This window comes from Girardinichthys multiradiatus, chromosome 11 (genome assembly GCF_021462225.1).
Source record: "Girardinichthys multiradiatus isolate DD_20200921_A chromosome 11, DD_fGirMul_XY1, whole genome shotgun sequence".
Classification (NCBI taxonomy): domain Eukaryota; kingdom Metazoa; phylum Chordata; class Actinopteri; order Cyprinodontiformes; family Goodeidae; genus Girardinichthys; species Girardinichthys multiradiatus.
Genome location: NC_061804.1, coordinates 14,605,277 through 14,619,603, shown reverse-complemented (window position 1 = coordinate 14,619,603; position 14,327 = coordinate 14,605,277). Strand labels below are relative to the sequence as shown.

General features: G+C 38.4%; 1 protein-coding gene across 1 annotated transcript in view; it reads right to left on the bottom strand.

Moving 5' to 3' along the window:
• dpysl3 (dihydropyrimidinase like 3) overlaps positions 1 to 14,327 on the bottom strand; it is a 44,148-nt gene that overhangs the window by 28,432 nt on the left and 1,389 nt on the right. Inside the window, exons 2-3 of the mRNA XM_047378969.1 lie at positions 1,133 to 1,221; positions 99 to 283 (exon numbers count right to left, since the gene is read on the bottom strand). Coding sequence (XP_047234925.1) covers positions 99 to 283; positions 1,133 to 1,221 — 274 coding nt within the window. The remainder of the gene's footprint in view (positions 1 to 98; positions 284 to 1,132; positions 1,222 to 14,327) is intronic.

Genomic DNA, 14,327 nt, shown 5'->3' with positions numbered 1-14,327 from the left:
AACCTCTTTTTTGGCTTCACTCCCCATGTGAATAATAATTAAGGCTTTGCCTGCAGTCAGTGTCACAGTGTGCGAATGACTTTTCCTAAAGCCCTTACCGATCATGGTTGTGCCACCAGCAAGGGCAGCCTTTGATCCTTGAGCAAAGTCATCTACGGTTGTGGTTCCACGATATGGCATCTGGAAGTGTGTGTGGATATCAATACCACCAGGGATCACCATCTTCCCGTTGGCTTCGATGGTTTTAACACCTCCTGGAACAATCAGGTTGTCGCCAATCTGCCTGCAAAGAGGTTACAGCATAGTTACACATGGGGGATGATACTTGAGATAGGAAGGAAATGGTCAACATTTAACATCAATTCTGTAACTAGAACTGTCTGCAATTTGACAGAAGAAATGAATAAAAAAATAACAAAACTTACCTTATTCTGTAAATCAACCCAAAGCAAAATCGACCAATTTAAAAGTAGCACCTTGTTGCTATGTTAATGTTTTATTTAACCTGTTTTATAAAAAAAAACCACAGTGGTTCAGACTTTACAAATGAGACGACCCAGACAGACATGTTTCTTTGCCAGCAGCTAACTGGTGCTAGAGGCAACCGAGTGTTTATTAGGCAACACCAGGCTTCCTATAAGTGTCTCTCTCTAAATGCCCTAACTGATGGGTTTGAGGACAAAAAGTTCACAATTTAAAACATACGAGACTAATGGACTTTTTCCAACTATTCTCTTCTTTTCTCTTCTTTTCTAGTAAAGCAGAGTCAAATTTTGAGACTTGACCACCTGCAAAATTTTATTGGGGAATATGAAAAAGAAAAGGATTGCCCTTTTGTTGTGGTTCTTTTTTTTTACCTCCCTAACAATCTTCTTCCCTGTGCATCAAAGAACACATCTAGCTTACCTAAACTGTTCTTATTTCTTTCCTATTGTAAATGAAACTTTTTAGTGAACAATTATGCTTTTTTCACCTCTATTTGTAAGAAATTGCCATAGTTTAATCTTTTGCCACCTGAAATAAAGGAATAATATTGAAAATGACAAGGAAAACTACATTTAGATGAAACACAGAAAATAAGAGTTGAATTGAGAGATCAAACTGAATGGGAAATAAAGGGCAGTGGACTTACTTAATAAGGCCATCTTCCATGTAGATATCAGCATGGAAGGACTGGTCATCATTCACAATCCTTCCACCTTTGATCAAAAGCCTGTCGCTCTGCAAGCGAGAAGGATGAGAGGAAGAGAGACATGAGATGGGTGGAGAGAATATTAGAACTCAATGCACTTCCTTTCTAAGAAAGACACAGTTTGGCTAACAACACTGTCAAGTAAACATCAACAAGAGAAATGGTCTTTGTACAAGGTCTTCACAATGCTATATTTAGAGTTGGACAGTGCTTCTCTATTTCTCTGTTGCTGCATTTTGTCTCTCCTTTTTTCCACCCAGAGGAGTGGAACAATGTTTTTTTCACTCATTCATTCATTACTGGGAAGAAAGAGACATGTTTGTGACTCCTTTCCCAAACACGCATTTCACATTTAACTAAAGACCACCCTGTTTGATTGCCTGCCAAGCAAAACAAACCAATCTTCTGTGGTTTTTTGATAAACAGCAAGCGATATATGCTGTGGTCAAAATTCTATTTTTTTCCAAACAAAATACTTTGAAAATGAAAATAAGATGGAGATCCTTCAAACCTGGACCTTACAAAGGATTGGGAATGTAATAATACACTATATTGCCAAAGTACTGGGTCACACCACCAAATCAATGCATTCCAGTGTTACAATCACTTCCATGGCTGCAGGTGTATAACGTTTGGTGTGGAGAAACCTGACTGGCCTGCACAGAGTCTTGACCTGAACCTTGAACACCTTTGGGATGAATTAGAGCAGAGGCTGCAATTCTGGTTTTCTCATCTAACTATGAACACACTCCTAAACCTTAAGGAAGATGTTTATAGAATAGTTTAAGTTGCTAATGCTGGCAACGGTTGGCCCATCAACAAATTGGACTTTATAGATTAAGAGTAGGGTGCCATCAAAGTTGATGTACATGTAAAAGTAGACAGACAAATACTTTGGCAATATAGTGTACATAAACAGGTATTAGCTTATGAGTATATAACAAAATATATATTTAAATAATACTTTAAACTGCATCTAGCATGGTTGCAATACATTAGTTACCAAACAAAAATCAGTTAAGAGCCTTGTTGAGCCCATATTGGTACTTTATACCATACACAGAAATTTACAATTGCCATGAAAATGGTGATTTTGTTCTTGGGACTGTAGCTAAAGCTTCTTTTTTGTGCTAATTACAGATTAACGTTTAAGCCACTTTCATTGCATGATGTTATGCAACAGAGCAAGCTCTGGATCTTCTACTATCAAACTAATCTATAAATCACACAAACTAAATCCACTCCCAAGTAAACATTACTGACATGAACTGCATTAACATACATGAAAAAAAATAAATGAAACTACTCCAAATATGTTGAAAACGCATTCAAGACGCATTGCTACAGCATGATAAATCTGCTGCCGATGCCCAACACGTCATCTCTAGGTTGTCATCATACAAGCGGATTGCTACAAGGGATACAGGACAGGAAGGAAGACTCAGTACCAGGTTTTGCTGATTTAGTGAATTTCTGGTTGAGTTTATTGGTGTATGTGGAACAGGGTGGGGTTCTTAGGGAATAGATGGAGATATTAGTTGGCAGAGGGGAAACTGGACAGCTGGCTGGGAGTCCTCTGAGCAAACCGTCCAGATAAGCTGATGCCTAATCCATTGGTAACAGGAAGATGTGTGGAAAAAATGTCACTGATGAACAGTGAAAAGATTCTTCAAGCAAATGGATTTTAATCATTTATTTTTTTAAAGTTGCCATGCTTGTTACAAAAAACAATGTACGAGGAATAAACTGTTTCTAAAACCTTGGAGTTCTGATTTACTTGTTAGATTCTTTACAGTTTTTGAAGTTGTACAAACATCTGAGTAAAAACATTTACTGTAGACATGCCCAATTCTCAGGCTTAGTGGCTAGGAATTTGCCTTTAAAGTGTCTGCAAGTACTCAAGGCTTAAAACAATAGTAAATTGTGGCTTTGACTGACCATTTGTTACAGGTTAATTACAAAAGACCCTTCAGTGGGATCCAATGGAGCCAAAATGAAGATCTAAATAATGCAGAGTAATACCTTGAATTACAATCATTTAAATTCTAGAAATGAAAGAGGTGTACAGTAGGGGCATGCTCAATATATCATAAATCTCCCACTATTGTGGTATCTGTCATAGTCTTGTAGCAATTTGGTGTTTGAGTTTTGGCTTTCTTTCATACTTCATTTCCATTTGTCCATGATTGTTAGGTGTTTTTTTTGTTTTGTTTATTCATTTAGGGTTAACCTCCTAGGTTATTTAACTGTTTATGTACATTTTGCATTATTTCTGTTAAAGTTCTTCCCTGTGTCTCTCTCTGTTCTACTCTCCTCATTTTCTCTCCTCCCTCAGCACCCTCTAACTTCATTGGTCTCAACAGGTACTCATTCTCTCCTGATTGCTCTCACCTGCTTGTCATACCTTCTCCTAACTTCTGCTTTGTACTTAAGCTGTCTGGTTTTCTGTTTCCTCAATGGATTCTTCCTTTACACTGCTCTGTTTCACTGCTCCATGCTCTGTTGACTTCATGTTCCCTGTTTCTCCGTTGCCCTACCTGTTCTTCACTTGCCAGTTTACATGACCTGTGTTCTTCAGGCTTGTAGTTTTTTCCGATGTTTATTAAAATATTCTTTCTCACCTCAGTCAGACTCTGAAATTGAGTGCTTTAAACCAAAATATAACAGTACCACTGTATGTAATACTCATTTTGCAAAAAAACTGCATAGACTGTAATGACTATGAGCTAATTATTTCAGTACCATCCTTTGGGATTTGTTTATGACACTAATTGATGACACTTGTTTAATGCAGCATAAAAATGTTTTAGAAGGTAAACTGTTTCACTGCTGCAACAGGAGGTGTAGCCCAAAGGAACATTTGTGAATAAAATGAAAATAATGTTTTTTTTTCTTTTTTTAAGGTAGTAGCTACTCACTAGTCGAGTCTACTTGCAATGAAGCCAAAGCAAAAAGACATTAATGCCGTTTATTTAATTATTTGTCAATATATTGCAAGACATGTGATTTTTGTTACATTTACCAACATTATTGCATGTTTCCCTAATATTGTGCAGCCCTTGTGTATGGTAGATTTAACATAATCCCCTTGCAACAAGTCATATACTATGACATAGCTGTTTTCTACAAAATTTAATGACATTTATCATTACAGCTTTAAGGATAATGATATTAGAACTTCATAAAATTTCTCATCAAAGTAAAGTCTGTCTCGCAATGCGTCATCCAGATTCTGTTTCTGAAGCCTGTATCTACAGGTCCTTCTCAAAATATTAGCATATTGTGATAAAGTTCATTATTTTCCATAATGTCATGATGAAAATTTAACATTCATATATTTTAGATTCATTGCACACTAACTGAAATATTTCAGGTCTTTTATTGTCTTAATACGGATGATTTTGGCATACAGCTCATGAAAACCCAAAATTCCTATCTCACAAAATTAGCATATCATTAAAAGGGTCTCTAAACGAGCTATGAACCTAATCATCTGAATCAACGAGTTAACTCTAAACACCTGCAAAAGATTCCTGAGGCCTTTAAAACTCCCAGCCTGGTTCATCACTCAAAACCCCAATCATGGGTAAGACTGCCGACCTGACTGCTGTCCAGAAGGCCACTATTGACACCCTCAAGCAAGAGGGTAAGACACAGAAAGAAATTTCTGAATGAATAGTCTGTTCCCAGAGTGCTGTATCAAGGCACCTCAGTGGGAAGTCTGTGGGAAGGAAAACATGTGGCAGAAAACGCTGCACAATGAGAATAGGTGACCGGACCCTGAGGAAGATTGTGGAGAAGGGCCGATTCCAGACCTTGGGGGACCTGCGGAAGCAGTGGACTGAGTCTGGAGTAGAAACATCCAGAGCCACCGTGCACAGGCGTGTGCAGGAAATGGGCTACAGGTGCCGCATTCCCCAGTCCTGGGCTACAGAGAAGCAGCACTGGACTGTTGCTCAGTGGTCCAAAGTACTTTTTTCGGATGAAAGCAAATTCTGCATGTCATTCGGAAATCAAGGTGCCAGAGTCTGGAGGAAGACTGGGGAGAAGGAAATGCCAAAATGCCAGAAGTCCAGTGTCAAGTACCCACAGTCAGTGATGGTCTGGGGTGCCGTGTCAGCTGCTGGTGTTGGTCCACTCTGTTTTATCAAGGGCAGGGTCAATGCAGCTAGCTATCAGGAGATTTTGGAGCACTTCATGCTTCCATCTGCTGAAAAGCTTTATGGAGATGAAGATTTCATTTTTCAGCACGACCTGGCACCTGCTCACAGTGCCAAAACCACTGGTAAATGGTTTACTGACCATGGTTTCACTGTGCTCAATTGGCCTGCCAACTCTCCTGACCTGAACCCCATAGAGAATCTGTGGGATATTGTGAAGAGAACGTTGAGAGACTCAAGACCCAACACTCTGGATGAGCTAAAGGCCGCTATCGAAGCATCCTGGGCCTCCATAAGACCTCAGCAGTGCCACAGGCTGATTGCCTCCATGCCACGCCGCATTGAAGCAGTCATTTCTGCAAAAGGATTCCCGACCAAGTATTGAGTGCATAACTGTACATGATTATTTGAAGGTTGACGTTTTTTGTATTAAAAACACTTTTCTTTTATTGGTCGGATGAAATATGCTAATTTTGCGAGATAGGAATTTTGGGTTTTCATGAGCTGTATGCCAAAATCATCCGTATTAAGACAATAAAAGACCTGAAATATTTCAGTTAGTGTGCAATGAATCTAAAATATATGAATGTTAAATTTTCATCATGACATTATGGAAAATAATGAACTTTATCACAATATGCTAATATTTTGAGAAGGACCTGTATATTTGAGACTTATCTTGAAGAGAGAAAGGAAGTAGTTCTTGAATTGTTTATAAAACCACTGAATAAGCCCGGCTTACTTTTAAAAGGAAAAACAATACAGAAATTATGTGTATGAAATAATTGGCAGAATTATAAATCACTCATTAAACAGGCTTCTGGCAACAAAATGACAGGATTACTGTGGTGACGTACGGAAATAGCACAATATTAACGCTCACATGTATCATCTGTTTTAAAATACGATCTGTGCAGCTTATTGCTGCTTGGGGTTGAACAACATGCCCTCAGTTGGCAGAGCAGTTTGAAGCTCTTTATAGTAGCTTATATGAAAAAGCCACAGCAAATGTTGAGTCTGCTTTTAAGATTTATGTGCTGAGATTTAGAAATGTCAGTGAAGGTGGTGTCAGGGATGTGTTTTAACAAGGTTTGACAGTTTACTCCCAGATTTAGCTTGAGTACTACTTGGGTCTTTGTAATGTGTGCTTGATGCTTTTTTGAAGTTAGAACATATTACTGGCTGTTGATCTGCATCACTGGTATTATTAGTCAGATTTTGGGTTCTTGCATCCAGAAATCTACCCTCTATCATTCAACTGACTGGATTTACTTCAAATATTATTTGCTGGTCTGTTCAGCTCAGAAATACAGTTGGTTAATAGAAACCTGCTAATTTCTATGTGATTATGGCTCCCTTCATGTTGTTCCTAGCAGTGGGAACAAATTAAATAATGAATGTGTGTGCACTGAAGTGAGAGATCGAATGAGTTCTTCAGTAGGTCCCTGGTGCATAAGGGCACACCCTTGATTGCAATGTTATGAATCAAGTCAGTCAGTCAGTCATTTTCTACCGCTTATTCCATAGTGGGTCGCGGGGAGCTGGTGCCTATCTCCAGCAGTCTATGTGCGAGAGGCAGGGTACACCCTGGACAGGTTGCCAGTCCATCGCAGGGCAACACACAAACAACCATGCACACACTCATTCATACACCTAAGGGCAATTTAGAGTGACCAATTAACCTAACAGGCATGTCTTTGGACTGTGGGAGGAAGCCGGAGTACCCGGTGAGAACCCATGCATGCACGGGGAGAACATGCAAACTCCATGGAGTTTGTTATGAATCAAATGACAACTAATTACTCATGCAGTAGAGGGCACTTCAAGAGGCCAAGGCCTTATTGCCGACTTGCTTTAAATTAGTGAGCATTTCGTTTAACTGCCAAGAAAAACGGTGAAGAAGATTTAGTTTGATTACACAAACTGCACAAAATTCTGAAATAACTGAGTCAAAAATAACACAAAACAGAAAACCCACAAAGTCTCACATTTGTTGGTGGTTTTTACTTGATAAATGACAGACTTCTTGCTTTTCCAGAGTAAAAGCAAAAACCTGTTCGCCTACTGCTCCTTAACTAGGTGTACTTTTTCAGTCACCCAGGACATGACAATACTTAGTGCCTAAATGGAGGTCAAATGGACATCTTCTGTTGTTTCTTGAAGTTTCACCTCTCATCCAATAAGCTTCTATGGCTCTGAACATAGGTTGAAGTATAAGGCTTATAAATTGTGGTCAAAACATTTAAACTAATAGGGCTGTTAAGATCATTAACGGTAAAAAAAAACAAAAAACGGTAGCGTCCAAAATCGGAATCGGCAGGTCAGGCTTTTTAAAGATCAGTAATAGGTAATCGGCCAGAAAACTGCAATTGGTGCACCCCTTCTATTAAGTGCTGATAACGCTTTCTAAAGCATCTATGAGACATTATCTGTCTAACCACCTTTAACCCCCACTTTCCCCTATGTTTGGATGCTCAAGAAACTGCCGGATTGTAATATTGCTCCAATGGTGATGACACCACGTGACTTCTGGTGTATGTTCTAAATGTGCTGACTCTTTGTAAATCAAATCATTTACACACTCTGCAGTAATCTGTATGTAAAGCCGGATTACTTCTTCTGAGTGCTTCATCAAGTGTACTTTATGTATAGATGCAATAAATAGAAAAGAAAAAGCTGTTAACAGTTAATGTTCCCAGAGAAATTTCATTCACCACTCTACCTAAAGTGATAAAATACAACTACTGTATATGCTGTTTAACCTCCATCGCTATTGTACTTCAGTTAGTTATGAGGTGCATAGAGTTGGTCTGTCTTTGTGCCACTGAGTGACAGTTTTAGGGCATGGAGCTTTGCAGTCTGATGAATGCTGGTCCAACCGCGTTCCAATGGCTGATTTCTGTGTGTTGTCATGTACTGCTTCAGGGTGTGGTTGCTTGAAGGCTCTGAGCTCAGTTTCACACTATTCAATCGCCGCATACATCACCATTCACCATGTTCAGCAGTGTATGAGCTCAGCATACTGGGCATTTATCCTTTGAACAATTTTATTTATTTAATTTTTTTTATTTGTGCAGCTACGGCTGCAGTTTATCACTGTGATGAAACTGTTGGTGTTCTGCCAAGGGTGTAAAATGGCTTGCACATGTGCTGATGGGAAAATATGAAAGTCTCTTCTTCCCAGCAGGGCGAGGACCTAAGGTCTTTTTGTTTCACACATGGGCACATATGGAATTAAATTATGCTTCGACTCTTTTAAATGATTTAATATTTGGGTATACGGGTGTAATATCAGCTGAAAATTACTTTTTTAGATTTTAGCTATTCCACATACCTTCAGTGTGTACAGCTCGATATTCAGAGTATATTATAATGAATTGATTCAAGTCTTTTGTTTTTCATCTGTGGATACTGTTTTGAATTTTCTTTGTTTTGTTCTCAAATGAAGGCCATAGTTACCAAAACTGTTTTAGCTAATTAAGGCATTTTAATACAAGACATACAATATTTTGGCAGATATACGTAATCTGCCTATACAATCATTGTTGTGAAATGTTATCGAGGGGAGGGACAATACATCCAGCTCATGAGATAATACATAATTCTAGTCACTAGACGAAGAAGGTTTTAGCTGTATTTTCATATGTATATATTTTTTATTTATCTTCTATTAGAAAAAAGTTTTACATAATATGAACTCAGGTTTAAAGAATCTGTAACCAGGTTTAAATATGTATTTTGTCTAATTCTAAGGTGCTTCTAATGCTTAAAAAACATGAATAATTCTCAATCTTTTATAAATAGAAGGGTGTTATAAATCGTAAACTGTATTTTAAATACTCTCTTTTCAGTGTAGAATTATCCAGTTCAAATTTGGCCACTCTGTGGTTTAGATTTTGAACTAGTGGTGCACAGTTGCAGTCCAGATTGCTTAAAAACAAGTAGATTGCCCTATAGTCTGGACTGATGGGAAGCTTTGAAGCACATGTTAACTCTGGCTTCAATAACGGCTAGGTTAGCCAGTCCTTGTAATTAATTTATGTCTTGTCTGTCACTCTGTCTGTCACCATTTCTTTTTTCTTATAGGACCCAAAAGGTAGCCACATGAACATTTTATATGAGCAGAATAATGGACAATGTTTCCCTTTCTATGTAATGTGAATACTGTGGTTTTGCAACACTCACATTGCTGAAGTTAAACCATCTGTGCTATTATGTGGTCATGGGAATACCCCCGACCATTTGTTACAACATTAACGAGACAGCACTATCCTCATTATCAGCCCATGCCTTGGTCTGAATTTTTACTACAGCTCCAGTTTTGACATTTAATGCCTTTGACTCACTGGTGTGCTGCTTATTCTACAAGTCCAAAGTTTAAAACTGGAGCACAGCTGTTTGCAAGAGGTGGGCTTAGTTATGCACACTAATGCCAATGACAAACTTTGATATAATAAAGTCTTCTTGCAAAACACGTGTTAAAATGTGTAATGAAGAGTTTGCACATGCTACATTAGACAGAACAGATATATGAATGTATGTGCCGTTTCTGGTCAAACCCATTGAGTACTAAAATTTGACTTCTGATTCTTATAGAAACAATTTCTGTGTTTTGATGTTTGTACTACCTGCCTACTGCTTTGGATTTGCTTTGGATTTAGACATTTTTTCAATATATAATAAGTTAAATGGGTGTAACGAGATGCTAACATGCCACGCTAGCCCTCGTCAATATGAACTCTGTCAAACAAAACAGTTGCAAATTGTTGTTAGCATGGGGCTAGCAGTTTCACACTATGTTTATATAAGTGCCTGTTTTGAAGATGCTTGGTATGCTTTAAACACTTTCTAAGCCTCTTATTTTGGACTAAAAAAGGAAGTTACCCTGTCACATTGACAAAGTCAAATGCCCCATTTCCACTTGTTCTATTTAGGCCAGCTCCACTCAACTCAGCTTGCTTTGATTACGTTTTTTTTCTGTACCAGTACCTACTTTTTTCATCAGTGCAATTCCCTTAAACGCAGTTTGTGATTTGTGAAACCTATGATCTATTTGTGACAAAAAAAATGAGGGTTCTTAGTTTTCTCAAAAAAACTATAAAAATCCCTTCTTGTTCTGTGGACGAAATGTCATGTATCATCTTGATTTCTGAACTCACAGTATTGATACATCCATAATAAATTATTTACGAGTAGAGATTCATTAAAATATGGTGAATGGAGAGAAATAAAACCATGGCAGTCTGACCTTACAAAACAACCATCAGAATAAAAAAAACATTTTTAGATGATGGATTTATTACTGGATCTCACCCTGAAGTGCCTGTATGTCTTTGTTTTTCTAAAACTAACGCTTAGTCTTGCACCAAAACAAATTAACAAAGGCTATTCTTGGTTGAATACATTATTAAATCTAGGCTCAGAATATTTTAGGATATCTAATCTAACTTTTTCTAGAGAAGATGCTGCACAAAGCTGTAAAACAATGTCTTCTTCACAGCCAGTTTTCTTTGAATTTGTAATTGTAAAATAATCAACTCTCCGAATTTGACCATTCTTTAATTTTTCTGAGGTTAATGTTCATATTGCACAGAGAAGCCTAACTTACAAGATTACAGAGAAGAAAAAAAAGCATAGGCTATAATTGCCTTCTATGAAATAGACAAACACATTCAAGTTTTTTTTAGCAATTGTGTGCTCTTATCTGTTTTTTTCTATTTTTATGTGTTTTAATGTTTGAAGTCTAGGTTCAAACCCTTCTACTGCCACCTCAAGCAAGTACTGACAAGCTAATCTTTCATCAACAAAATGGAGCAAAGTTCATCTGGAAAAATATCTTGTCATTCAACTCCTAAAACAAACAAAGTAACTAAAATAAAGTGCCTCTCATAGCACAGGAAATTGTCATTTTCTGTTACACAAGCCAGCTGCAATCAAAAATAGACGGCAGGATGTTGTTCTTGTATTACGACGCTGATGTCCACTGACAGCATTTTTCCACTTTCACCAGACCAGAGAGGAAAGCGGTCATAAAACCTGGATGCAAATTGTTAAATGGTCACTCTGCTGCGGTTAATTAACGGGAGCGGTCCTGGAAAACTTCAAGGCCACAAAACAGGTCACGGTGGATGGCGGGGGGGGGGGGTTTATGAGAGAGGAGACCTCCATTAGCTGTGACAGAGAGTAAGAGAGGGAGAGAGAGAGAGAGAGAAAGAGAGAGAGAGAGAGGGTGGAGGGAGCTGTGTAGAGGCAGGCCGGGACCAGTGGAAGAGGGAAGTCATCTTGAATATGCACCATGCCTCTGCAGCAGTCTCGTTGCCTAGCAATCAAAAATATTTACTTCATGCCCAAAACTGCACACCAATTTTTTTACATTCTGGAAAAGTGAAAACAAGACCTTATCCGTCTAAATTAATTATGGAGGCCTCCGCCAGCCACGGTCAGGGAGAGATCCTCCTTGTCTGGAATCCTGATCGGGTGATAGGGTGGTGTAGTGTATCCTTGTAACGATGGCAATGAGGAGAAAAAAAACAAAGTATCTGCACTATGAAACTATAGTCATCTGGTTGAGAATCTGAGAACTGTTTGCATGTGTATGAATGGATCTTTGGGCCGCACCAAAAAGGGGCGCCATTCTTCTGCTATCGCAAGAGTACTTCTGTTGCCATGGCAACTAACGTTGCATATTCTGGGTGGCCATGGGGTATTGTGTCTGCTCTCTCAAAGACCGCTTTGCAGCAGCATTCGTGCTGGCGGTAGAGCAGATCTGGGGTGCTTCAACTGGGGGAGCAGCTTTCACTGTGTTGGCCCTAGCGGCTGTCTGCTGGGACTGTTTCATGCCCACAAATGCTCATTCCAGCTGGGTGGGATTACTGGTGATATGTACCAGCCTGGAACAACACTGAGAATGCTGCGAGTGGCAATGAGGAAAAACGGGGGAGAACCACACCTAAAAATCTGACAGAGCTGCTTGGGCAGAGCTCTGATACATGAAAACAGCTGGAACAGATTGGAAAGAAGAGGACATAAAGCGAGAAGGTCCAGGTGGACAGCTGGGTTAGATGCAACCCAAATAGGGTCACCGACTATACTAAGGTCCTTAATGTAAACTCTAAACAGCTGTCAGTAAAAGTTAAAGAAAACTATTATCAGTTATATTAAAAACATAAATATATCTCTAATATTGTTTTTAGACCTGATCATCTTGAAATTAAGAAAATGTTTGGGCACAAGCTAGTCTACCCCTGTGATCCTTCACTTCCTCCATAAACGTGCTGGGTAATTATTTGCTTTTGCAATACATTTAGAAGTAAAATGTTTGCCTTTTTTCTCTATTTTCCTCACTGAGAAATCTCAGTTGCATTCAAGAATCTGAAAACAGCATCAAATGTATTTCACAACAGGTCTTTTCCAATACATGCAGAACGTCGTTTGGCATTATCTTGGTGAATTAGGCAAGATCTTCTCTCCAAAGACAGTCTTGTCAACTGTGATTTGCATTAAATAAGTTGCACAAAACAAACTGGTTCATAAAAAATGAAAAGTATTTTAGGTATTTCGATGAATTATAAAGGATAAAAGACAATACAAATGTTCAAATGTCACTCCTAATTTATTTTATTGTAATTTTTTTCGATTTTATATTGCATCACATTTCTGATGCTATCGGTTCTGACATCTATTTGGACCAGTTCACGTGATTTGCAGTTTCATACCTGTAACCTTTCGTGTACAAAAAGAAGCCACGTTTCATACACGTATTTCCTAAGAAATACAGATAAGGCCAGAATTATTCATACCCCTGGCAGTTTTGGCAGGTACTGTGATAATCTTTTAATTTTGACAACCTGTTTCTTCCAGGGCACTGCTCTGTGGCCCAGTGGTGAGCACTGTTGCGCTGCAGGAAGAAGGTCAAAGTTTTGAATCCGGGCCTGGGCTCTATCTGCGCGGAGTTTGCAGATTCTCTTCATGTATGTCAGCTTCCTCCACACAGTGTGTGTGTTGTCTGTCCTGTGTGTCTGTGTTTCCCCGTGACAGACTGGCAACCTGTCCAGGGTGCACCACACCTCTCCCCCCAATGACTGCTAGAAGTAGGAACCAGGCCAAGACCAATCACAAACAAACTTCTTGGTTGAATGAAAATTATTTTTCATCTCCCAGCCATACGGATATTTTTTTATTCCAGTTCTTTTCTTGTGTATCAGTCATGGTTTTGTTTTCTTTGTAATAATAAAGTTAAATTTTAACAACCTAAACTGCCTAAGCTGCCTTGGAGATATTCTTTCAGTATCCCGTCATGTCTGTGATATGAGCAAGTCTGTCACAGAGAGGTGTTGCCAGTCTCAGATTGAATTGCTCTTGAAGGAAATTATAATTTTTGTAACATTGTCCTTTTTATTTTTCTCTGGTGATACTGAGAAAACATTTTGTAAGTTTACAGTCTTTGAGTTTCAGTTTACATCTTCTAGCATGTTTCCCCTTCCGTGGCTCAAAGTCTAAAATACTAAGACTAATTAAGCTTTGAATGAATGATTCTGAACAGAGTTTGAGATTTATAAAACCTTTATCCTAATTGAGAAAATGAAAAGAAATGTTTATAAATTTTGCCAAAATCATTGTGAAAATCTCTTCTCGTCTTATTCTCCTGAACCCAATGTTGTCTCATCTTGTGAGCGGGATGTATTGTCACACCTCTACTTTCTGAGAAGATTTATTTTCAAATTGAGTAGAGAAGAGGAGGATTTTCTCTGGATGAGGTACTGTATTCATTGCAGTCTCTTGAAGCATTATTTATTATATCTGAATGTGTGCATTTTGATATATTAAGTGTAGTGACAGACAATTTAAGAAAAAGCTAGCCTTATGCCAACTGTATGTAATACAAATGCCCATCCCAGTGCTTATTTTGACACATGAAAGACAAACGCTCTACATGAAGGGTAACAATAAAATGCTTTTGACAGAACATGAGTCAA